The sequence below is a fragment of the Stenella coeruleoalba genome, assembly GCF_951394435.1.
Source record: "Stenella coeruleoalba genome assembly, chromosome: 11".
NCBI classification, from domain to species: domain Eukaryota; kingdom Metazoa; phylum Chordata; class Mammalia; order Artiodactyla; family Delphinidae; genus Stenella; species Stenella coeruleoalba.
Genome location: NC_137157.1, coordinates 59,773,739 through 59,799,512, shown reverse-complemented (window position 1 = coordinate 59,799,512; position 25,774 = coordinate 59,773,739). Strand labels below are relative to the sequence as shown.

The following is a 25,774-nucleotide window of genomic DNA, read 5'->3' as shown; positions in this document are numbered from 1 at the left end:
GGAGAGGTGGAGAGAGCGCGCGCGTGAGAGAGAGGGATGGGCTACAAACCAGGGGGCAAAGAGCCAGGAGAAGTCAGAATCCCACCCCAAAGTCCTGCAGGCGGCAGCGGAATAGGCGGTGCGGAGCCAGCGGCAGGGTAAGAGGAGCGAGGAGTTTAGGGTGCGCGCCGCGGGCGGGCGGTCGCGGGAGCTTCGGGGCGTGCATCTGCGTGCGCGGAGGTGTTCCGAGGCCAGAAATGCGCCTGAACGCGAGGGAAATCGCGGCAGTTCCTTTGCACAGTGTCTCTTAATGCGAGAAGGGAGGGTGACAGAAAGAGAAAATAGTGTGAAACCTTTGACAAGGTTTATTTCGAGAATTTAGAAAACAAAAGAGCAGCGGTCCGGAGGGAAATCCCTTCCGGGGACCCCTCTCACGCGCACCCATTTGGAAACTCCTTCCTCCAACCTCCCACCTCCCACCTTTGGGTCAAGCCTGAGGACCTGCTTGCTCTAAGCTGTTGGCTTTTTCCCGGCTGGACTGCATTGGAGTAAGTGGACGCGAGGTGGCGCTGTTGCTCAATGTTAGAGGCGGCGGCGGTGCCCCCGGCCGGCCTGGCCGCACTGACGTTTGAGGCCCGGCCCCGAGGAGCAGCGACGAGAAGGCCCGGCGCCCCGGCCCAGCCCGGCCTCTCTGGCTCTGAGCAAATCAATCCTCTCACCTGTGAGGTGTAAATAAATCGAGAGTGGCGGCGGGAGGTGGGCCCTCGCTCTGGCAGCAGACTCGGGAATCTCAGGAGGGCGGGCGCCGAAAATAATCGCTTTGCGGAGGAGATAAGCACGAAGCAGGCAGCGCGTAATTAACACGAAAAGGCAGAATGACCCGGACAAACGAACATAAATCCGTGGTACCTAGCAGGGCGGTGCAGGCCTCGGGGCGAGGGACAGAGACGCCCCAGCAAGGATGGGGGTCGAGGGACAGAGACGCCCCAGCAAGGATGGCTGCTTGCGGTTCCTTTATTTCCAGGCTCCCGGAGCGAAATCAACCAGATACGTGTAAAAGAAAAAAAACAATCAAATGAACGAAAGAAAGAAAAGGCGAGGGACGCCCCCCGCTCCATCCCGAAAGGGGAAACCAAGTCCAACCAGGGATTTCGGGACTGGTGGGCTCTCGGAGCAGACGGTGCTGGCAGCACGCTCGGGACAGTCGCATTCCAGGACACAAAGGCCCGGAAGACTAGCTCTGTGGCAGGGTTTTCGCTGGACCATAAAGTGTCGAGATATCCTCCCAGCCCCTAAAAGATAAGGCGCAGGCCCCAGAGCGGATCTGGCCTGCCCAGCCTCCTCTTTCCAGGAGGGGAGGAGAAAGTATTTATGACAGTCCCCAGTGACCTAGAAGCTGGGAGCCCAGAGTCTGTCTCGTTCAGCTCAGTAGCCACAGAACAGGCTCAGAAAAGGCAGGGCCAGAACCAAGGCTGCGGCGTGCTCTGGTAGTGGAGGAGACCTCTGTCATGCCCTCTACTGCCCTGGACCCTGGGGAGGCCTGCAGCCCCGGCACGGCCCTCCGCTGACCCTCCCCTCCTGCTGCTCCAGGGCCAGAGTTCTGGGTGTCACAGAGTTTGGGCGGTCCCTAAGTCAGACGGGGGTAGGTTCTTCCAAATTCAGGGGATCCTGGAAGCGTCTCTTGCTGGGCCACCAGTGACTGTCCTTTGGGAATTTGGCTGAGAGTGGCCATTTCCTCAGCAATTATTTAGATACAAAAGGGGGAAGCTCATTCTCTCTACACCATCCTCCCCTGCACTTTCATTTCTTCCTCCATCCCCAGAGCTGGGCTCTGGATGGGGAAGAAAAAGATCTGGTTTTCTAACCGCCTCCTACCTCATCCAGCCCTGAAACCCCAGGATGTGGAAGGAAAATAGGTAGCAATTTTTTTTCATGATGCAAAGGGCTAAAGCTGCATGTGTGTTGATCAGGTCTTATTTTCATATGTGCCCGGATGTGCGTGTGTGTGCACAGTGTCTGTGAGGTGACAGGGGTGCTTCCTGGCATGCGTGATAGCTGAGTGAGCATGCATTTGATGTTTTTCAGAATGGAAGGTAGCACATATAGTACGTGTGGATCCCGAGTATGGCCCCACGTTGCCCTGTGTATGAGAACCTCACACACTGTGGAGGGGGGAGGACCGGAAAAATCATTCTTATTGCTCTTCTTCATTCACCTGCACACAGCGCACATATCCACAGCTCTCAGACTTTCTCCTTTTCTCTCTGTCTGGGTGAAGTCCACATAATTGTACATGCTTATGGCCAGGAAAGGGTGCTGATGGAATAAGGTTCCTTTATCCATTAGAATTAACTTGAATTTACCCAGTCTTGGGGATGGGGGAAGCCCCCCAGAGAAAGTGTGGGTAAATATTTAAAGAGTGTCTGTTGACAGTTCCCATCCACATCCTGGCCTGGGCAGCCTGCCTGGGGAAGTGTAGGGGTGTGTGTGTGGTGAAGCCAGGGGGCCCCTCCTAGCTGAACTGGCATTTCCTATGGGGTTAGGGTATGTGGGGACAGCTAAGAGGCCTGCTCTAGTCTCCTCCAAACCAGATACAAGGGGTCTCCCAAGAAAGAAACCTCCTGGATCAGCCCAGCCAGAAGCCAGGGACCCACCAGCTGCCCTCTCCTTCTCTGTCCCCACCAGCAGCTTTGCTCTCCAGCAAGCTCGTGGCAAGCCCAGGCAGGAGCTGGTGTCTGAAGGGTCAGTGCAGCCCTGACTGGGTATATGGAGTGCCCCCGGCCTCTGGCCCTCTCCACTACCCACAGCAAGCAGGCAGGCAAGAGAAAAGGATCTAGGGAAGACAGGGCAGCTTCCCACCCTGGAGAGGGGCAAGAGTCATGGAGGGTTCTGATGCCTGAAGTGTTTGGGGATATGATGTGCTTGTTCTTCCTCAGAGTCCCCAGACTTAAGGACACCCCTGGGGAGCCCATCTTTGGGGGTTAGGGGAGCAACTTTCTTGTTGGCATTCAACCCCTCGGGGGGGGTCTTATACCTGTTGAGGTAACCTGAGTTGACCTGCTGGCTCAGGTATCTCTCTCTGTCTCTCTCTGAGAGGAAGGAAAAGAGAAGGGGGGAGAGGCACCTTCAAATCTGAATGCGCACCTTGGAAAAGCTGGCCCTAGTCATTAGCTAGAGCTGGCTCACCACCCCCCGACATACCACACCCCCATCCCTCCCCCTTCCTCCCCTGCCCTTCTTCCAGGTCCCCCCAGCCCTGAACCCCTCTACCACCCGCCCGCCATCCCTCCCTTTCTTCTCTCTCTCTCTCTCTCTCTCCCTCTCCCTCTCCCTCTCCCTCTCTCTCTCACTCTCTCTCCCTCTCTCCCTCTCTCCCTCTCTCCCTCTCTCCCTCTCTTCCTCTCTCCCTCTCTCCCTCTCGCCTGTCTTCATGTCGTGGATTGATGAACGCGAATCGCGTGTAAGCGCCGCCACCGCCGGGAGTCTGAGGAATTGAGGAATTCGCCCGGGCTGTTAAAGGAAAGAGCTAAGTGCGAGAGCGCGAGCTCTACCTACCGACAGTGAAGAGAGCCGCCGCCGCTGCTGCCGCTGCCGCCGCCGCCGCCGCCGCCGCCGCCGCCCGCGCCCAGCCCGGGAGCTGCGCCGCCCCGCCGGCACCCAGGCGCCCCCCACCTGCCCAGCCCGGCCCGCCGCCCCGGGGAGCCGGCCGGCCTAGGGATCGCCCCCGGGGGGAGGGCAGTTTCGGGGTCCCGGGCGGGGGAGTCGGGAGCCAGAGGGGAGAGGGCGGCGGGTTTTCATGTGCCCAGCATGAGCTCCTACTTCGTCAACCCCCTGTTCTCCAAGTACAAAGGCGGCGAGTCCCTGGAGCCGGCCTATTACGACTGCCGCTTCCCGCAGAGCGTGGGCCGGAGCCATGCGCTGGTGTACGGGCCCGGCGGCTCGGCGCCCGGCTTCCAGCACGCCTCGCACCACGTCCAAGACTTCTTCCACCACGGCACCTCGGGCATCTCCAACTCGGGCTACCAGCAGAACCCGTGCTCGCTGAGCTGCCACGGAGACGCCTCCAAATTCTATGGCTACGAGGCGCTCCCCAGACAGTCCCTTTATGGGGCTCAGCAAGAGGCGAGCGTGGTGCAATATTCCGACTGTAAATCCTCCGCCAACACTAACAGTAGCGAAGGACAAGGCCACTTAAATCAAAACTCGTCTCCCAGCCTCATGTTTCCATGGATGAGACCCCACGGTGAGAAGCCTTTTCTCTTTCCCCCTTGGTCTCCCGCGCTCCGGGGTCTCCCCCCGCCCTTGCCTCCTTTTTGTCTGCCCTCGCTTTACCTCCTGGCTTGGGGCTCTCTCGGACCCCACCCCCGGGCGTGAGTGGGTTTCTGGAGGTTGGGAGGTTCAGCTGGGGGTGGGGCACGGAGTTCGCCTGGGGGATTGGGGTGAAGGTGGGGGAAAAGGTGGTGTCTGGGTGCAAAGGGTTAAAAAAAACGTTTTCTCCACTTCTGTCAGTCTGTCTGTCTCTCTCTCTCTCCCCTCCACCCCTCTTTCTCTCCCTCTCATCATCTTTAGTCAAAGTTGGGGAGGTGGCTGGGAAGGGGCCGGGGACCCTGAGGTTATCAGCCTTTGGAGCAAGCCAGTTTCTCCATAAGGCAGACAGCCTCAGTCCAGGACAGTGGCCAGGCTGTCTTGGGGTGAAGGGAGACCCCTGCTTCCCTCCCCTAGCTGGGTCAGAGGGTGGCGGGACCCCAAGGACAGGTGCTCTGCCTGTCTGGGGCACCCACCACCTTCTCTCAGAGAGCTAGCCTTAGGACCACTACCCCAACTTTGCTTTACTTCCCTCAGTTGGAGAGAAGAGAGAGAGAGTCAAGGAGAAGAAAAAAGAGTCCCAGAAAGGATGGAGGCCATGCAGATTAGAGAGCTCTGTGGTCTGGGGGACCCTCGCCAAGCTGTCCCCAGTCAAAGGCTTGCGGGGTTTCCCTGAGACCCTCAGGGCAGGTCAGGTCATGAGCCCCTCCAAGGGTGGCCCCTCAGAGCCCAGTTTCGAAGTAAAAGGGGACGCGAGAAGGCGACAAGTTCCAGTGGGGATGGCCCGTGATTTATTTGCTGGTCTCCAGTTAGCAGTCAGGCCAAGCAGTGATACATTCCAGGAGATCAATTATTTTTCTTCTGGAAAAGCATTAGGCAGAGAGATCCGAGGAAGGGCAGTGAACAGAGCCCCACTTCTTCACCCCCAGCCCTTATGCCTTCCTTTTGGAAACAGACTCTGTCCCCAGCCTTGCTCACCCAATGCCCCTCTGCACTTGTGAACAAAGCTGCAAGGGCCAGTTTTCTGGGACTGCAGGCCTGGGGAGACTCTATAGTGCCCCCCTGGCCTCTGCCAGCCCCTCCTTTCCAGACAGACCCCAGTCCCTGCCCCCCCACCTCCCAAGGTGGAGCCAAGCCAAAACAAACCCCCAAACTTTCCTGCCCTTGCCTGATTTCCACTCTTGCCTTTTCTGCAGGAGGGAGGGGAACTGGGCAGACCACAGGGGGGACTTCAGGGGAGGAAGAGTGACAGGGGAAAGCCAGGCCCCCACCCAAACATAACCAGACTGGGCTTCTGTTCTGTCCAGCTCCGGGGCGGCGCAGCGGAAGGCAAACTTACAGCCGGTATCAGACCTTGGAACTAGAAAAGGAGTTTCTCTTTAATCCTTATTTGACACGAAAGCGCCGGATTGAAGTCTCTCACGCCCTGGGACTGACTGAGAGACAAGTGAAGATCTGGTTCCAGAACCGAAGGATGAAGTGGAAAAAGGAGAACAACAAGGATAAACTGCCGGGAGCCCGAGACGAGGAGAAGGTGGAGGAAGAAGGAAATGAGGAAGAGGAGAAAGAAGAGGAGGAAAAGGAAGAAAACAAGGACTGAGCAAAAAAGAGAGGACCCCCCCCCCCCGCCTTTAGCAACTCCCTTGAAGTTTCGTTTTATGGTAGCGGATAAATTGAGAAGTTTACGACTGTCATTTGCTTTTATAGAGAATAGAATGACACTCAAAACCCCAACTACCTGTCAGATACTTGCAGCTCGGGTTTTATTACCTTTGGACTTCCCCGGATCTTTATTTGTTTGGGGACTGGAGGGGGGAGACCGAGACACAGCGAAAAGTTCCGAGTCTCTGCCTCAGTCATTGCCCCAACACACACACTTGTCCGTCCCCCCACCCTTCTTAGTCCTGCCTGGATTTTAAGGTCTGAGACCTGGCGTCTTTGCCCCTTCTCCCGGCCCCTTCTTGCCACCCTGCCACCTCCCTGCTTCTCTGGTATTTATTTTAGAGGGGAACCCCCTCAAACTGCAGAAGAAGACTCGTGGCGGCTTTGTTTTCAAGCTAGGATTAGTGTATTAGATTGACTTTTTTTTTTTTCCCAAAGGACAGAAAATTGAAGGAAGGAAGGAAAAGAAAGGGAAGATGTTCAAAGACATTTTTTAAATGATAGCGAGGAATATCCCCTCTCCCTCCCTGGGGCTCCCCGCTTAGAAAGACTCCCTTGACTTTCTCTAGGAACCTGATGGAAACCTGAAGCAGATGGGGTCTCCCCCTCCCCCCTCCCTTGCCAAGGCGTAGATAGGAGCCTGCAGTCACCCACTAAGATCCTACCTAGCCATCCCATGGTCACTCGGGCCCATGCCTCCCTCCCCTTTCCTGTCTAATTTCTGTTGTTGGGCGCAGCTTCCTCTGAGCTGCATTAGTGAGCACTCAGACATCACCATAATCATGAAAATAATAATAATACTGATAATACTGATAATAATAATGAGTCTTTAACATACTACCTAAAGGGAACCTGCAATAATCTTGAAAAAAATAAAAAAGAGAAATTTAAAAACATCCTAATATGGGAGAAAAAAAGAGAAAAAATTTAAAATAAAAAAAAAGAAAGAAACCTCCAACGTATTTTATCACTACCTATAGGAAGAAATCCCGCTTTGAGAGTATTTGTAATGCGGTTTTGCTGTCGTTTGTTGCTGCTTCTTTCAATAAGAAAAACCCAACAACTGAGACTGCCTAGCCCGCCGGTCCTGTGAGCTTTTATTGTGCTTCTAACCCCAGTAGAGTAGAACTAAATTGCACTGAATGTATAGTAAACTCTGTCTTGAATTCTCTGTTTATGCAATGTGCTCGAAAGGAAAAAAACGTTAAAATATATCTATAATAATAATTTTTTGTCATTTGTCTTTATGTCCAGCTATGAATGTAGATTTTGTGTCCCAGCAGCCCTGTTTCTGGTCCAAGTACTTTGTATTGTATACGTGAGTCATAATTAAAAAAAAGAGGAGAAAAATAGTTGAAGCTGCAATGACTGAGTTGTTTTTTCCCCAGCACACCCCCCCATTCTCTACCCCCCTCCCCTCCTTTTGCTTCTTTTTCAACACTCTGGTAAAGGTTTCCTCCACTGATTTGACTTGGGGTTGGGGGCACTCACGTGGAGAGGAGCAGGCTGGACTGGGAGGGCAGGTGAAAGGGGGGAGGTGAAGAAGAGGGGGAGGGGGAGGGGGAGGAAGATGCTCTTGGGAGAACCTTGGCTCCAAACAAAGTGGGTTTCTGGTTGCCAGGATCCCAATGGGAAGAAGGCGTCTTCTCCCCACTTATCCCTCTTCTTCCTCCTCGTCCTGGGCTGGGCCCAGACCCAAACTCTGCCCCTGTGCCCCTCCGGCAACTAGGCCTTTTTCTTCCAGGGGCTGGGGCTCAGGATGAGGATGAGGCAATGGTGTGCTTTCTCATCTCCACATGCCCCTCATGGCCAACCCTTGGTACTCAGCACCCAGCACTAGACCATGAACAGGGTGGGAAGGATGTGTGAGGCTCAAGGCAGTCTGGAGGGCTTGGCTGGAAGAAGCCTGAGTGTTGGGGGGCTAGGAAGCTTACGGCCAGGGGAGAGGAGGGAAGGAGAAGGGGAGTGGACTGGCATGCCAACAGCACGGGCCCACAGTCTGAACTGCGGATGTGGCCAGCACAGAGCCGTCGCTGTCACCTAGCCCGCTTGCACTTACGCCAGCCTCTGTTCTGGCTGTTTCAAGCCCGCTCCTGGCTTCACCTTGGCAGTGGGGCAGCCCGCCCTGCCCTTATAATGTGGCTCAGTTGGCCTGGGTTGGGGGCTGCTGCTGAGTGTACAGTCCCCCACCCCAGCCACAGCGGGGGAAGGACAGTCTTCGTTGGACTCCTCATTCCCCAAAATAAAGGGTCGAAGGCTAAGGGGCTCGGGGGGGCAAGGTGGCTCTCGCTCCTCCCTGGAGGGTCCTAGACAGAGAAATCTGTTTATGCCAGTAAGATCCTGGTCAAATAATACCAAATTCCAGAGATACAAGTCATCTGATTCAGTCATGAGAGGGGGAGAGGGGAGGGGAAGGGATCTTCTGGTCTTAAAAACCAGACCCCCAAAGACTGAAATATTTTTGAGGCCAGATCCCTCTCTCTGTCTCTCTCTGTCTCTGTTCCCTGGTCAATGATTTTCCCAGACTTAGGCCCAGGTCGACTCTAGTTTTGTGTAATTTCACCCGCATCTGGGTGCCTGGCTCCCGCTCAAAGTGGTTCTGAACACAGGATTGGATCAGGCGTCATTAACGGGGGACTCCTGCGGCCCCAGCGAGGCTGCCGATTGGAAGCGCAGGCTGCAGGCAGCCGGGAACAGCTTTGAGCAGCTCTGGGGGAAATGTTTCGGAACCTGGGGTCCCTGCTGCCAGCCGCGGGGCATCCAGGTAACCCCGTCTGCTGCGGGAAACACCGGCAACCCGCCGGGGAGGTCTGAAAAGAGAGCATTTCGCTCCGACCTCAGGCCTTCCCACAGGCGTCCACACTCCGAGGGCCGGCGAGGGCCGTTTCATTTTTAAATGTGGACTTCTGATTGCTATTAATACAAATCGCTGGCCCGGTAGCCGAGTGGGTTGACCCTACACTAAGTGGCTTCGAAGAACCTCGCCGAATTTTCGCCACACCCAATGTCCCATTCAACCCCGGCCGTGTAGTGCTGGTGGCCCCAAGCCCGGCGTCGGAGGGCTGGGTGCGTCTGGCACCCGGCATCGCTTGACATGCGAAGCATCGGGTGGGCCAGACCAAGAGAGCTCCAGCCGCCCCCTCTTGCAGCACCCGACTCCCCACCCCTGGTGCCCACCGCCTCTGTTTTCTCGTTTGGAGAGAAAAGGAGGCAAAACCCATTTTATGGGGGGACTTAATTGCGAGCGGGTTGCACTCTCTTTGGAAACGCGTCCTCCCAAATGCTCCCGCCGTCCCATTACCGGAATGAGGACCATTCGGCTGCAGCAGATAGGACATTCTCCCATTCTTTACTTGTTTATTAGCCAATCAAAGTGGCTTCCGAAAGCTATTTGTGATTTGTGAAAAATAGTATCTTTCAAACTGCTGAGTTGAAGCAGCTCGCTCATTTCGCCCTACATTTATTATTCTAACCCCAACCGTAGAGAAGGGATAATGCAGCTATTAAGTTGGGGGGCAAATTCGTTTCTCTGGCATTTTTGAAAATTCTCGGCATTTTTTCTCCCTCCCCACTTCACTGCAGAGGCCAAGGGAGTAGCGGGCCCGCAGGGGATCTGGGGGGTGAGGGAGGTAGTGAGTGCCCTAAAGGGTTCTTTGGGAGAGATGGGAGAGCGGATTGCCCTCCCCAGCCTCCGCTTCCCTAAATGAGATGGCCCACTGGCCGCGTGTTGGCTAGAGAGAGTCACCCCGCCCCAGTTAAAGCGAACTCAGGACAGGTTATGCCACAGACTAGAAGTAAAATTTCCGGTGAACTGCCCGCAGTGCTGCCCCATTCTCCCCTCGGCCCATTGTGAGAAGCTGGGCCAGCGCTTCCTTGTCGTAATTTTTAACTACCTGTTATAAAATTTATGGGTGGGTTTGTAAAAGGAACGAGGTCTCTGCATCCGGCTGAGGGAAATGCTTCTCTTACTGTGGAGGAAGTTTGGGGAGGGGATGAGGGACCCCCTGTTGGTTGGGGTGGGGGCACCCAGCCACGGAAGTTCCCATGCCAGCTTAATTTGGGACCAAGGGAAGAACTTTACGCCTTCAGATCTCCAGCTGGTGGGGAAAGGGGCTGGGCTGCGAATGGTTGGCAAATAGTCTCTGTGGGGGAATTTATTCTGGGCTCCCCCACGCTGGAGTCATCGCCAAAATCAGGGGTCTGGAGTCTCGGGTGCTCGGTGTTTAGCATGGAAGGTGGAATTTAGAGAAGAATTGGTTCTTTTTCAGAGCCTCCAAGGTGTGTCCCAGCTGCCCAGACACCAGAATTTTTCTGAAAAAGGCAGGTGGGTGTGGGCCACCTGATAAGACAGAAAAGGCTTCACATGACCATGCGCCCAAAGGAAAAAGAAGTGGGAGCCAAGATCGTGGGCCTTTATTTTATTTTTAATTCTAGAAAGATTAGGAGGAAGCTGCCGTCTGAACCTAGGAACTGAGGAGACCTGACACTAGGGATGGTCTTGGGGAAAAAATGTCATTCGTTTTCTCTGAGAAAGGAACCTGGGGATGACGGGCGCTTTGGGGGTTCTAGAGGCTGCCCCCGCTTCCCATCCCTCCTGCTGCCTCCGCAGGACTGCCCAGGACCGGTCTCAACCCTCTCTGCTCTTCAGACCGTGGCCAGGTCAGGCTTGGGTATGAGGCCTCCAGCCGCCTGCCCCTCCCGTTCCCAGCTGGGGTGGAGTGGGGGGGGGGCTTCCCGGACGCCCCATTGGGAAGGATGTTGTTCTCTTCCTAGAAAAAACAGGGGTGGGGAGGGAGCAGGGGTAGGGAGTGAATCCCTTCTCAGTCCCTTCACGCCGCCGCCGGCACTGCCCCAATGCCACAAACCTTTGCAAAGCTTTGGTTCTGCCAGAGCCAGCCTTAATACCCCATTTATTAAGGAAAATATGTAAAATTCGGTATGGCAAAGGGAGGCAGCCGACTCAGCGGCCAGAATCCTTCCTTCTCTCCTGTCAAGTTCCCCCGTTGCCCTTTCCGCGCTAGCCAGGAGCAGCCCGGCCCGTGGGGAGTGGACGGTGGGTGGGGGTGGGGTGGGGGTCTGGGGATGCTCCCTCTGAGAGAGAATTGGGTAAACATGGCGACCGTGGCGCCCATTTGCACACGCTACACAAATGCATCGCATTCCCGGTTGTTTGCAGAAAATTTACAGCTGAGTAATAAAAGTTTACGATCGACTCACAAGTTGGATTGGCCACAAGAAGTCATGTGGATTCCATCCATGAACGTGAACTTTTTATTGTGGTTTGTCCGTTCGGAGCGCTCCACAGAACAGTCCTCCCTGTAAGAGCCTAACCATTGCCAGGGAAACCTGCGCTGGGCGCTCCCTTCATTACCAGTATTTTTTTTAATTAATCTGATTAATAATTATTTTCTCCCCTCATTTAATTTCTTTCCTCCCAGATGGAGTTGCTGGAAGCTGGAAGCACCTGGGGAGGGGGGTGGGGGGAGAGGCAGGAGTAGAGGACACCCCTCTCTCCCTTCCCGACCCTCTAGCCCCCCAAGGGGCAGGAGGAATGCGGGAGCAGTTGAGATAGGGAGCTGCAGCTGCCTCCGCCCCTCCCCTCTCCCAGGCTCTCACTCCTGCCTCCTTCTCGCAACTCTGCTTCAAATTTATTTGGCTTTTTGATTATTGGGACTACTCTTTTTTATTTTTAAATTTATATAAAGTACATATATGTATGTGGAGCTGAAGCAGTCTCGGCAGCGGCACAGAATGAGGGAAGACGAGAAAGAGAGAGAGTGGGAGAGAGAGGCAGAGAGAGAGAGAGGGAGAGGGAGAGTGACAGCAGCGCCCGGTAAGTGTTTCCTTATTGGTTCAAATATGTAACTAATGGTCCGTAACTGGGTGGCGGTTTCAAGATAAGGACAGCAGCGGCTTGTCTTGGTTAGAGAGGCGAGGGGGCTGGCGAGAGGGTTAGAGGGTGGGCGCGTGGGCAATTATGGGGGGGGAAGGGGAGGGAGGGGAAGAAATTGGGTTAAATTGGAATATGGTCGTGGGGGAGGTGTGTTGTCCTTATGTCACTGTACGCTGAAATTGGGGGTCGGGGGGGGGCACAGGACTGCACCGGTGGGGCTCAAGGCCTGGGTCTAGTGCGCGGACCATGTCCCTACGTTTTATAGATCTGCGGCCTCTTGGCTAATGGGACTGGGACAGAGGGGGTCCGGAGCTCAAACTTCAGGGCAGGAGAGAGAACCTGTAGGCTGTAACCATTGCTCCCTGAGCAGAGTCTGCCCCCCAACCCCCAAACAAACTTTCCAGCGCCCCCTCCCTGCTCCGCAGCCTCCTCCCTGTCTCCGGGAGAGCGCGACCGCTAGAGCTCACACATGCGCAGTGCGGGCCCAGGGCCGGGCAGATGAGCAGGAAGAGAGCGCAGCTAGGCGGGCGGCTGGGCCTGTTAATTGGCAATTAGGGGGGAGGCTGGTGGCTGGTGCGCGTCGGCGGAGGGGAGAGCGTCTGCCCACCCCTGCTCCCACCCCTGCTCCCACCCCCACTCGAACGGATGGAAAGATGGGAGGTGCTCTGCACTGCGGGTGGACGGGTGGGGGTGGGGCTGGGGGACTCGGTACTCGGTACTCAAAAGCCATCTTCTGCTTGGAGAAAGGGGGCCAATCTGCCTTCTCTCCCTGCGGCCCGGAGTCCCCCACCCCCAGCCGCCGCCACCCCACCCAGGATATCCACTGGGCTGCTTCATCCGCGTCGCCTGGCTGCTCTGGGCTGGAATCTGCCCTGTCTGGGGCGTAGGTGGGAATTGGGGAGGCCCAAGGATGGGTGGGCACAGGACCAGGCCTCGCTGGCGGGGCCTCCTGGGTGAGCGGAGACAGTGCGGACTCAAGGCACGGCTGGCTCATGGGATAGGGACGTCAGAATTGGGCGGCCTGGAGGGTCCCGGGCGCTCGGGAGCTGCTTAATAATTGGTGCTAATGGCGTGTTGTATAGTCCTAACCCAACACACATGGTTTCATAACACAGTGGCTTAATTTCTTCCAAATGTACGTAGCCCTGAATGTGTTGCAGCTTGATACATGACCCCGCCCTGCTCCCTGGCCTGGGTCCGAGGCGGCACCTATATGTGTGAGCTTCTGTTTATAAAGGGCGGTGATGCACACACAATCGCTTACACACCCAGGCAGACACACCCCAGAGCTGGGGGAGGGGGGTGCATATTCCTGGAGAGATCCGAGAGTCTGGGGGCCAGAGTCCCCTCCAGTCCGAGCCAAGAGCACCCACCCCCATCCTCTTCCAACCGCGCGACTGGGCTTCTCCGCCAAGCCCGAGTGGGGGAGGGGATCACTCCTCGATTTCCTGTTTAAACCCCGACCGGTCGCCTGGTGGGGGGGGAGGGGGTGGATAACCTGTTTTTATCAAATTCTTAAAAATATAATTCGACTGCATTCAAATCAAACCCCTTGGGCCCGAGTTGACGGTGAATCTTCCCTCCCCTACCCCCACAATCCCCTTCCCTTCCTCTCCTGCCCCCCCAAAATTCCCCTTTCGCAGCCGACATAAAGGCCTAGGAGGTATTCTCCCGGGGGAAGAAATGGCATTTTCTCTCCCCCTTCCACCCCCCACCCCCAGTAGGACTTGTGTGTGTCGGCAGAGGCGTCTGCCGAGGGGCTAATTTCGCGTTGCTTGTTTACGATCGAGAAAAGCGCTTTGGCTCTTCCCAAATGGGCCCAGCCCGCCGCCTGCTCCGGCGGCCGCGCGCTCTCCCGCCGCTCGGCGCGGCCCAGCGGCTGACGCCCCGGAGAGCCAGGCTGCGGCCGCCGAGGCCCCGAGTCCGTGCGACCTGCAAAGGGCAAGGGGAGTACAGTGGGCCAGTGGAGGGGCCCCGGAAGCCTGAAAATGGGAGCCTTTCTCCTGGCGTACTGTGGGAACCGCCGATCGGTGAGGCCTCTATTTCTCTTTCGCTGTATTTTGTCTGCCCCCACCCCTGCAGATGGCCGCACTGATTTGCTGGGGGACGGTGGGGGGGGGAGTACGGACAAGTCTCCTTTGTTCACCCCTGAGGACAACAGTTTCTGGAGAAGGCCTCTCAGGCCAGTAGGGGTTCACCTGGAATACTAGAGGGCCCCCCTTCCTTTGGAGGGGTGGGCCTGGGCAAGGCTGGGGTATTCCCTTCGGCCTACAGGGATCTAACCGAACGTGGCTGGTGAGACTTCAGCGTGCTAGGGTTCGTGGTTGTCGGGTTAACAGCACCGTCCTGAAATGTCCTTATATAATATTTTTTTCAGTTGATTTTCTGTCCCTTCCTGGCTAGGGTCCCGCAGGCCCTCACTCCCTTCACCCCTAGACTCCTCCTCAGGACACAGAGAGATGCAGAGACAGCATAGCAACAGTGACTGGCCCTGGTTTTCTGTGTTCTAGTCTGGCCAGGGAAAAAACCCAGCCCCAGATGCCAGCCCCTTCCTTCCCTCCTTACTTTCGATTTTCTTTCCCTTCTCTCTTTCCCTCGATGGTGCTCAAACTGAAACACAAGAGGGGCCACCCTTGGCAGCCCTCAGCCTCCTTGCAGGCCAGATTCCCTGCAGACAAGGTCCTTAGAGAGGGAGAGCACTGCTGTGATTGTCTAATAATAGCCCGGGCAGCTGAGAATAGCATCAGGCTCAAGGACTCTGCACACCCAGAACTAAGGCTGGACAGAAGCCCTGAGTCTGTGGGTCAGGGTCTGGTGACGCTCCCTGGAGCCCAGGGCCCCCAGCAGTCTCCTCTGAGCCCACTCTTTTGGGCACTTCAGGCCTGCCCCTTACGGGGCTTTGTCAGTCCTGCCACGGGCTGTATTTCATGCACCAGCTCCTAGCTAAGGAGAAATGGGCAAAGCAAACCCTTTCTCTCCCTGGTCTGACAGTTGTGATCCCCACGAAGAATGAGACCTTGTTTGGAGGAGGCGGCCTTGTTGGGTTGGCTGTTGTGTTCCGAAACCAGACTTGGTAGCTTTATACATTTATTAGGTAGAGGCTGAAATGTACAGGCGCAGACTTACACATGAATATGTACAGACTCATACTTCCTCAATGGTTAATCGTGTATAGCCATACCTGTATTCACTCAAACACCGTTTTATGTGCCTGCGAAATTTTGTTAGCCCTCACTAGGTGGGCATGGGCTCAAGGAGGCACTGGGTGCCCTCTGTGCGTGCTCTGCTGAAAATGTGTTCGTGCTGGAATCGGAGTATGTGGGTGTCAGTAACCGAGGGATGCCACAAAGGCTTTCTCAGACCTTATTGCCTTCGCTGTCCAAGTAGCTGGGCTGGGGAAAGACTGACTCCCTTCTGCTTTCTCTCCACACCTCCCTGCAGTCTTCCCCAGCTCAGGACCGTTTTAGCAGGGGAACCCGGTTGTGTTGAAAGTGAGTTCGGTGGGAAACTTTCATGGGTGAGGTAGGCCTGTGAGCAGTTCTGAGCGGTCGCTGGGCCCTGGTGCTTGAAGCCTTGCTGAGGTGGCAGAGGGGATTGGAGTGCTTAATAAGGTGGCCTCTGGGCGGTGGTCTGGGGCGGCTGCCAGCTAGGGTGCCTGGAGAGGCCGCGGGGAAAGCCAGCCAGACGGGTAAGGGTGTGGTGAGCATCTCTCCCCCGCCCCTGCTCGCCCTGGCCGCTCACGGGGCCCCAGCTTTGCCTGTGTCATCTGTGGGGCAGATTAGGGGCTCTCTAAGTTCCCCAAATACCCAGATCTGGTTACCGGTGGGACTTTATTTTAATCCTCTCTGCTACCTAAACCGGGGAGATGGCTGATGGGGCAGAAGAAGCTGGGTCTGACCGCCTGCAGGCTTAAAGCACTGAGTGTGGGCCAGGGCTGGGAATTAACCAGCCTTCTTTCTCTCTTCTGGGCCCAGGGAAAGACAGAGTGGGGTGGGGGGGAGTATAAATGTCCATTAAAATGCCCAGGAAAGAAAGTAAGGACGGGAGATCACCTCCACTCCCTAGGTGATCAGGTTTCTCCCCAGAATCTCCTGTCCAGACTTACTGCGGGTCCCGAGGCGTGCAGCTCTCTCCCACCTTCTCTCCACCAGCACCAAGGGCGGCCTTGAGCTTTTAGGCCTGGGCGGCCCCCGGGTGCCAGGGTGACATTACCCCCAAAGTGTGCTCCTCGCCCGGCCTCTGCCAGGCGCCGCAGCCGCCCCTGTTTATTGTGTCTGTGAGGTGTTTACTTGTTTTGTCTGCTGCCACCCTGCGTCAGAAACCCGCCAAACCAGCAAACTCACCCCGGAGAACAAAGTACAGCGCTATCCTGAACTCCCTCCCCTTTCCGGCACCCCGCTCCCGCCATTACCACCTCCCTCACTCTCCCTTTCCGAGGGGAGGAAGCAGAAATCATCCTAAAATAGGGCAGCTGTTTATAGGGTGGGGGGAATTATGGGGACACCATAAACCTCCGGGTGTCCCGGTGGTGGAGAGACAGAACAGCCTCCAGCTTTTCTTCCTTCCCCCTGGCAACTGCTTGGTTAAGGGGGCCACACTCATGGAGAAAGCTGAGTCCCCCTCACCTCACTCCTTTCTGCAGGAGTTTTCCCTGAGACATAGGTTGTTGGGTTTTTAAATCAGGGTAACGTTGGCGGATTCATAAAGCTAGATAAAGCATGTCGCTCTCCCCTCACCCTCCCTTCTCCTCAGCCCCCCAAAATAGCAGTGAATTTAAGCAAATCCTACAAAATTAAATTGCCCCTTCACTAAAGATCCTATAAATCTCCAATCCCACCAGGTGTAGAGTCGGAGAGGCCGCTGTTCGCCTCTAATTTTGCTCCTGGCTATCAAATCTGAAAGAGTCTCACTGAAGTAAGTAATATTCTAGTTTCTGAAATCAATCTCCCCCCTCCCCATCTCTCTCCCTCTTTTCGCCAGCGCAGATTAAATGGTTCTTTTAGGTCTGCAAACAATAAAGGATAAAATTATTTATAGGGAAATGAGGATGATGTTTCATTGCTGGCTTATTGTTCTAGAACATAATAACATTTTATTTTCAAGTGGGAAAACTTAGACCAGGGGAAGAAGGGGAAAGCGAGAGACAAAGTGAGGGGAGGCGGGGAACCACACACAGCACCTAGCCGTACATAACTTTTATGACATTTACAATTTCCTCGTGACAACTCGCTGTGACGTCATAAATGCCTTGTTCTTGAACTTTACAATTTTCATAAACCTCCAAAAGGGGTCCAAACAGTGCTCGGTGTGGAGGGGTATAAGAGAAGCCAGGAAGTTGGGGATCCTTTGCCCTTATTCTGGGGGCCAAAAATATTCTGGATTTTCCTTTTCCCTCCTGGGCCAAGGACGGCTACTTGCTTTCCCTCCCTGAAATGTCACTCAGAGTTCCCTCCCCATTCCCAGTGGGGATGAGATACTATGTCCGAAGTCTCTCTGTATGCCCCCGCCTCAGCTGATGCTCAGCTGCTTGGGATAGAGGTGGGAGGCTTGGCGGCCAGGCGCCCAAAGCCAAAAAGGATTTCTTCCAGAGGGAGCCGAAAGGGGCTCAGGGCTGAGTGTTATGGGACAGAGATGCTGAGGACGTATTTTACTTTTGAACCTTCAGCCAGAGAAGTGAATTGAGAAGCCGAACAAATGCCGGTGTGGGAGTTTGTGTCTGCTAATGGTAGCAGCATTGAGTGGAGTGGTGATAAGGAAAGGTCAGGCAGAAATCTGGACAGAGAGAGGGAAAAGAGAAAATATGACGTGAGTTAGCGGCGGCCCTCCAGGTACCTTTCTCCTCTGTTTAATTGTAAATAAAGCAAAAGCAGCTTGGGCAGCCTTTCAACGGCTCAGCTCAAAAGCCCAGGCCTCTGAGGTGTTTGGGGCAGTTCTCAGGCACTTGACATGCCCCCATCTGGCCTTTTCCTCCTTCCCCCCTCCCTGCTGACCCCCAACTCCATTCAACTAGCCAGCCTGGGCCCTGTCCCCAGAATATCAGCACCCCCAAATGGGATCCATTTCCGGGTTGGGTGTGTCAAATTTCACTTTTCTCCAAGTGTTTCCATGCCTGAACTTTGCAAGACGAAAGAGCATTCTTTTTTGCAATGCAATGTGTGTATGGGGAGGTATGAGCTCAGACGATTTCCCCACTGGATCTTTGAGAAGCTGGGGGCTCCTTGCGTCAGCTCTGTTTTGGTCTCCCCAAGCAGACACAGTTCCCCGTGTTCAGGCTATCTGGCAGACTAGGAAACTCTCTCTGCAATCCTTTTACTCCGGATTCTGTGGAGATCAAAGGAGCTCGTACACAAAACACTAGGCATTTGGAGTAGGATTTATTTTCTTTAATTTTTAAATTAAAAAAAAATCCAATCATAAGTCAGTCGGGCCAACTGAGCAGTCACTCTAGAACAGCAAAGCCTTAACCAAACAGTGCTATTGTGAGGTGAGCTGAACAATTTGAACCTCGGCTTTCTCGGCAAGAGGGATTTCAGCCTTCGCCCAGTGGCACAAAAGGGACCAGTGGGGCAACGGCTCCTCTCCCGCCCTGGAAGTCGAGGATTGAAGGGGTGGGTCGGCAGCTATAGTGGTTTCCAGGCAGACAGGCGCTCAGGCCGAGTGCTGAGTCCTGCGGCTCCAGTGCCCACGTCCCTTAGCAGCCTCCAGAGGCGCCGAGCTGTAGTTGGTGGCGCCGGCAGCCAGGAATGGAGTGTGTGTATCTGTGTGCGAGGCTGGGTGAGTCACAGACATCGGTGCAGAGTTGGGGGATCTGGGGAGAGAGAGAAGACTGGCAGAATACGAACTAAGCAGGACCTCTGGAGAAGATTGTCCCCCAATAAAAATTCCAGATCTCATCCCTCTCACTTCAGATACCCTTACCCAAGAAATTAATATATTTCCCAGAGCAGAGTGGAAAGCAAAGGCAGGCAAGATGAGGCCTGCCCATGAACCCCTCCAGGGCCAGCGTCCAGTCCCAGCCACCCTCTCCCCAGTTCAGAGCTACACAGGCCCGCAGCCCCCAGCCTGGAGCAGGGTAGGGCTGGAGTAGGAGCCCTGTACTTGCCCTGGGAAACCCTCAAGTGCCCAGCCTCCAATGCAACTTTGGGGACTCCAGACCAATGACTGCCCCCCACTCAGGCCCAGGGCACCTACTGTAAGTTCTCTCCTATAACTAGCACTCATGAAAAGCATGTGTTTTGGATGGGGGGGGGGTGGCTGAAACAGGGAGCGGGCAACTTTCCGCCTTTATTCCTTTTCTGTGTTTTTGGAATTCTGTTTTTGAATCCACTAATTCCAACTCTGAAAGCGAACCGCTCTTTCTGCCAAACCCCCTCCGATGCCTGATTCCGGAGGCCGAAGGGGACAGACCAAGTCGGAGACCTATGGGCCTGATGGGGGGTGTTCTCTGATTTCTCTAGGCTTGTTTTATAGAAACAAAGAACAAGTTCTCGCCCCTCCTTCCCAGGACTTGTGCATATTTACAGAGCTCAACTGCAGTTTTAATAAAACATCTGTTCTTGCTTCTGCTGATGAGTTTCCATAATTGTTTTCAGACAAATTTAACAGGAAAATATAAATATATTTAGAAAAACCCAAGTCCCAGCTTTCCCCCCATAGACAGTTGTTCTTTCGCCAAAAAATTAAAATTATCATGAAATGAAAAAAGGAAAATATAATCCAATGGAGGGAAGACCCGGCTCATCTGACCTGCTCTCCCCCCTTGGAGCGAATCCTTCCAGCAAATTTCAGCTGCATAATTAAAGATCCAACTGAAAGAAAAAGGCTTCATTCCTCAGGAATGAAAGGTGATGGGGGAAGAGTGTGTTGGAAATTAATTTTGCCGAAAGTCTTTAAGCAGTAGGGGATCTTATTTGTATTTCTGCTTCCCCTTCTCCCCGCCGTCCAGCATTTCTGCCTCTTTCCCCCAGCAGCTGGTTCCTGTTCATTATAAATCGGTGAGACCTTTCAGTCTCTGCCCTCTGTTTAGGGACGTAATAAAACACTTAACTTTCCAGGGCTGAGACTTACATTCTGTTCCTCAGGTCGCCCACCCCCGCGCCCACCGCTTTTAGGCCCTAAAGGAGACTCTCCCCAACTTTGGGGCCCCTTTCCCCTCCAGACTTTGTTTAGGAGGGGCTCAAGGAAACCCAGGCATCCTTGCTGGGGAGCTGCAGCACATTTCCCCAGAAGCCCCTTCTTTCTTTCAAGGTCCTTCCTTCCCCCACCCACCCATGAAAGAGATTTTAAAATACGTAGAAAATCAACACTCATTGAAAGCGAAACCTCATTAAGACATCCTATCTTCCATCATTCAATTTGTTGTACATTGCAACAATTTAATATCTTGAAGGAAATATCACTGACATGATTTATCCCTCTAGCAATCTCTCTCTGAAAAGGAGGTGGGGGTGGGGAGGGAATTTACTCTCTCTTCCGGCCTCTTTTACGTGTTACACTGCTACCCTTAGGGCAGAATTGAGGATGGGAACTCTGAGAGCGGCTACTTGTATCCAGGGGTGCACTGACTTGCTCCTTAGTTCAGCCCCCTCGGTCTTCCACCCCTTCCCTAGTTCTCTCTCCCTCTCTCTCTTGCCCTCCAGGGGGCCTGGAGCCCCAGCCAGCTGTTGGAAACCACTGCCCAGGCATGCCACGAATTCAATTCGAGGACAGCTGGATTCTAGAGCGAAAAGCAGCTCACGCTGGTGTCTGTTTGTGTACCTGCCATGGCACCCCAAAATGAGACAACTCATCTAAAAATTTCTTCCTTAATTTAAGAATCCTCCTCTACGCTTCACCTTCATCTCCTTGGGGAGAGGAAAGTATGGTCCAAGAGGGGGAACCTTAATAACTATAGGGGCCTTCCCCCTGCCCTTCTAAATACCAACACATTTCCCTCCTTTCTGAAGGACTGGGGCTGTATTTTTAAAAGCCAACACAAATTGTCTCGCAGGAAGACTCTTCCATCCCGTAACAAGGTTCACGTATTAACTAACATGTTGTCTCCATCAGCTCCTACACAGTCTGCTTTTGGGTTCGAAACTTTATTTTTCCCCCCTAGCGACACTCCAGGGAAACCTTAACGTTACAGCAGATGAATAAACGAGTTTTTTTCCCAGCGTAGTCCCGTTTATGGCTTTATTGCTACCCATTGATTACTCCGCTTTGTTACACAGAAGGAAAAGATCATAAAATCCGGAGACATCCGGGTTCTTGTTATAGCCAGTTTCCCCCACCACCACCAAAAAATGGTGAGGCGAAAATATGAGCTTCCACTGCTCCCCTCGCTTGCCCCACTGACCCCCTCTTTCTCAACTCAAAGCATTTTCAGCCTATGTTACGCTATCAACATAAGTTTGGATTAATCAGGGGGGAAAAAAAAAAGAACATCTGCACACCTTCCGCTGTTTCTGTTTGCCCACTGCGGCTCCCTCAGAAGCCTCGGACACAGCCGCCTTTTCCTAACCTTCTCTTCCTTATTCTCTGCCCCCAGGTGGGAAGAAAATGGAGGTAGGGGGCTGCTGAGAGGCCCGGCCCCACTAGGTGTGGCCGGCCCTTGGGTGAGAGCACCCCGGGAAACCTTGGCTAGAATCTCCAAGCCCCAGAGCTCAGGTCCAGGGGCACCTCCCTTGGCAGGACAGAGAGTCCGAGGGGGCAGGGGCTTCTGACCTGGGCAGGGGCTTTGAGCCTGCAAGACACTCAGTATCCATCAGAACCCCGCCGGCCTTCTCTCTCTGGCTGGATCCTATGTGAATTACCCCAACGGCCCTGGCTGGCTCTAAATCATAAATTCTCACCAACATAAACAGGAGTTGATGTGTCTAAAAAGACTCTCAGAGTTCTTTCTTCTTCCTTTTTTTCTCTCTCTCCCACCTTTTACGTTTTCTCTTCCTTTCCTATTTATTTTTAAAATAAATCTTCCCTTTTAGGCAAAAATGCTTTATGAGTTTCCCCCAAAAGGGGTCCTGAGGAGGAGGTAGACGGGGGTCGGGGGGGGCTAGGAGGAAGAGGAAGCAGATGCATGGCTGCTTTGCACACCTCAGCTCTGCCACTGCACCCTGATGTCTCACTCTTCCCTCTTTAGACTTAGGGGCTCCCCACATGCTCCCTCCACCCCAGACTCTCCTCCCTCTGAGCACCACGTTTTATGCAATTTCTTTCCACTTTTGATTTTTTTAAAAAAATTACTCGGAAAAGTATACTGGTTTAATGATGTAGACTCGCTCCATGGAGTATCAAGCCAGGATTTCCTGTAGGATTTCTGGGGATCTCCCTGAGCTGGGAGGGAGTTCCTCCCATGGAGAAATCAAGATGTAATTTTAGAAGGGGGCAGATATAAAAGATGAAATCAGATTGAAAATACAGGGATTTCTCCAGCCCTGGCTGTGGCTACAGCACAGCAAAGTTAGCTGGAGCTGAGAGATTTCCTGGGAGTGCAGCTCTCCTTTTCTGGGCCCCAAGGCCCTGCTCGGGGACATTCACCCTTCCTTCACCCTCAAATCAGTTCCCTTACGTATATATTTTTAAAAGAAATCCAAGTCTTACTTTCAAAGCACACACTTAGTCTCAACTAGGGAATCAACAGAAGCAGAAGCGATTTTTTTCCCCCTTCTTGACATCTGGCTTGCGATTGGCTGGGAGGGGGTCAGCTGACTTTGTCATTTTGTCTGTCCTGGATTGGAGCCGTCCCTATAACCATCTAGTTCCGAGTACAAACTGGAGACAGAAATAAATATTAAAGAAATCATAGCCCGACCAGGTAAAGGCAAAGGGATGAATTCCTACTTCACTAACCCTTCCTTATCCTGCCACCTCGCCGGGGGCCAGGACGTCCTCCCCAACGTCGCCCTCAATTCCACCGCCTATGATCCAGTGAGGCATTTCTCGACCTATGGAGCGGCCGTTGCCCAGAACCGGATCTACTCGACTCCCTTTTATTCGCCACAGGAGAATGTCGTGTTCAGTTCCAGCCGAGGGCCGTATGACTATGGATCTAATTCCTTTTACCAGGAGAAAGACATGCTCTCAAACTGCAGACAAAACACCTTAGGACATAACACACAGACCTCAATCGCTCAGGATTTTAGTTCTGAGCAGGGCAGGACTGCGCCCCAGGACCAGAAAGCCAGTATCCAGATTTACCCCTGGATGCAGCGAATGAATTCGCACAGTGGTGAGTTTTACAGCTCCGAGATATAAATTAAATAAACTGAACTGGCTTTATGACCGGCTTCCCTAGAAGAACGGGCGGAGAGAGTTTTTTATGGCCCCATAAAAACAATCACGCTCGTCTCCTCGCCGACGCCGAGACAGGGCCCCCTCTTCTGCCCCCTCTGCTCGCCTCCCGCTTGCTCGCAGGGGCCTGGCCCCCTCGGCCCCTGACGGATTGGAGGGCTCCAAGGCGAGCTGAGGGGGCAGGAACAGGGCAGGGGATGAGGGGAGGGGGTGGGGGAGCCCCCCAAAGTCGAGTCAGGCTGAGGAGAAGGGAGGGGGAGAGGAGGGGACAGAGAAGTGGGGAGAAGTTTCCAAGGAGCTAGGGCGCTTGGGGAGATGGGGGAACCCAGTCGTTCAGAAATGGGGCCCCATCCCCCATGTTTGGGATTTTTCAAAAATCAGCTTTTAGACTTGCAGCTTTCTGCCTGGTTCTGTCCCCCACCCTACCCCCACCTTTCTTTGGGACCCACCTACCAACCTGGCGGGGGGGGGACTGAATGAAGTTGGGATCCTGGCTGTAGTACCCCCAGTGGGGGTGGAGACAGGGCCGAGAGGAGAAGGCTGGAGGGGGCCCGTGAGTTGCTGGCCAAGTTGGGAGGGTCAGGGCTGTGCTAGGCTAAATCGTCTGCGGAGGATGCCTTGCTGATTGTTTTTAGTGTGTTTTGTGCCCGGATCTCTAGGGGTCGGCTATGGAGCGGACCGGAGGCGCGGTCGCCAGATCTACTCGCGGTACCAGACCCTGGAACTGGAGAAGGAATTTCACTTCAACCGCTACCTAACGCGGCGCCGGCGCATCGAGATCGCCAACGCGCTCTGCCTGACCGAGCGACAGATCAAAATCTGGTTCCAGAACCGCCGGATGAAGTGGAAAAAAGAGTCTAATCTCACGTCCACGCTCTCAGGGGGCGGCGGAGGGGCCGCGGTCGACAGCCTGGGCGGAAAAGAGGAAAAGCGGGAAGAGACAGAAGAGGAGAAGCAGAAAGAGTGACCAGGACTGTCCCTGCCGCCCCTCTCTCTCCTGCTCCCTCGCTCCCCGCAACTCCCTCCTAATCACACACTCCGTATTTATCACTGGCACAATTGATGTTTGGACTTCCTGAGACAAAATTAGGGAGTCAAATATGGACCTGAAAAGTCAGCTCTGGACCCCCTCCCTCACCGCACAGACTCACAAGGCGCCTCCTCCTCTCCTGCTCCCTCGCTAGCTCGTTCTCGGCTCGTCTGCAGGCCCCTTCCCTCGCCCAGGCCTTGGGGCTCGTGCCTGAACCTCGCTTCAGACTCCACAGATCTCCCTCCAAACGAGGACTTAGCCTCCCACCCTCTCGGCGCCCCCCACCCCCGCCCCCGCGCAGAGAGCCGGCTCCCGGGCCCGGGGGCCTCCGCTCCCAGGCCTCAGGGCCCGGCGTGGCAGCCGGGGAGGGCGGGAGGCCCAAGTAGGGCGCGTGGTGATCCCACAGCAACCCCCAGGGCCTGCCCGCAGCCCCCGCCCGGCCCCTCTGCCCCAGCAAATGCCCAGCCCAGGCGAATTGTATTTAAAGAAGCCTGGGGATCATTATGGCATATTACAAACTGTGACCATTTCTGTGTGAATATTTTTAGCTGTATTTGTGGTCTCTGTATTTATATTTATGTTTAGCACCGTCCGTGTTCCAATCCCATCTTAAAAAGGAAAAAAAAAAGAGGGAAAAGTACAAAAAGAGAGAAAAAATAGTGAATGACGTTTGTTTAGCCGGTAGGAGAAAAATAATAAATTTTAAAAATCCCGTCGTGTTACCCTCCTGTATAAATCCGACCTCTGGATCCGTTCTCGAATATTTAATAAAACTGATATTATTTTTAAAAGTTTATATCGGGATTTCTGTTACTTCGCTCGCCCTCCGGCCTCGGGGTGAAACTTGGAGCAGGCTCCGTGCGCTCTCGCGTCCGCCCGCCGCCTGCGAGCCCCCGGCCCCCTGCACGCGCCTCGCCCGGCCCGGCGCTCAGCCCTGCCTCCCGGTTCTCCCGGGGATCGCGCTGGTGGCTGGGAGGCCTCTCCGGGTTCCCCACATAGAGCAACGCCCTCGCCCCGCAAAAAGGGCCGCACGGGGTTTCACTGGGGGTAGAGTGGGAGCCCGGGTTGGTCGGAGTGGTCTCCGGCCCCACACAGGCCTTTCTTCCTGCCTTTGGTAGTCTGGGGTCCTCGGCTTCTGAACCCCGGGCCCCAAAGGCCAGAAAGGACGCATTATCCAGGCCCCAGGTCACCCCCGCCCACTCCCCGGAGCGAGGAGGGAGGCGCCGCCGGAAGCCAGCAGGGCAGCCCCCGGCCCGCGCCTGGCCGACTCTTGCGAAACGTGGCGGAGGCGGAGAACCGAGGGAAAGAGGAGACCGCGGGACCCGAGCCCTTCGGCAGAGATTGAGCGATTCAAGGACATTTCGGAAAAGAAAGCCTGGAAACTGAGCTCTCCCCTGCTCTGGGACTCCTGACGTGGCCGGGACCAAATTCCTTCCTCCTTACAGCGCCAGCCCCAGTCTGGTTCCTTACTCTTTCTTCTCCCCTCAAACTAGGCCGGTGAGGAGCGCAGCCAGACCCTAGCCCTTCCCCAGCTCAGGCCTTCTCTCCTAAGCCCAGCCAGAGAAACCTGAGTGGACCTAGGGGGTGAGGTAGTGAGGGGGTCTCCCAGAGGGAAAAAGTCCGCCAGTTTTCCA

General features: G+C 54.6%; 2 protein-coding genes across 5 annotated transcripts; both read left to right on the top strand.

Moving 5' to 3' along the window:
* Positions 1 to 3,649: 3,649 nt before the first annotated feature.
* On the top strand, positions 3,650 to 5,884 carry HOXC8 (homeobox C8; the record flags this gene model as incomplete). Its single annotated transcript, XM_079936577.1, has 2 exons — positions 3,650 to 4,222; positions 5,592 to 5,884. Exons 1-2 carry the CDS (start codon positions 3,787 to 3,789, stop codon positions 5,882 to 5,884), a joined length of 729 nt encoding a protein of 242 aa, XP_079792703.1. The 5' UTR covers positions 3,650 to 3,786.
* A 5,354-nt stretch (positions 5,885 to 11,238) lies between these two features.
* Positions 11,239 to 24,089, top strand: HOXC6 (homeobox C6; the record flags this gene model as incomplete). Of its 4 annotated transcripts, none has more annotated exons than XM_079937886.1 (4): positions 11,239 to 11,264; positions 11,385 to 11,779; positions 22,703 to 23,048; positions 23,770 to 24,089. In XM_079937886.1, the coding sequence occupies 2 exons, from the start codon at positions 22,895 to 22,897 to the stop codon at positions 24,075 to 24,077; spliced, it is 462 nt and encodes a 153-aa protein (XP_079794012.1). In that variant the 3' UTR covers positions 24,078 to 24,089. The 4 variants fall into 4 exon arrangements, with proteins under 4 accessions (XP_079794012.1, XP_079794011.1, XP_079794010.1 ...); XM_079937885.1 differs by adding an exon at positions 16,680 to 16,753 and having other exon boundaries at positions 11,262 to 11,779; XM_079937884.1 differs by lacking the exons at positions 11,239 to 11,264; positions 11,385 to 11,779 and having other exon boundaries at positions 22,649 to 23,048.
* Between the last annotated feature and the right edge of the window lie 1,685 nt (positions 24,090 to 25,774).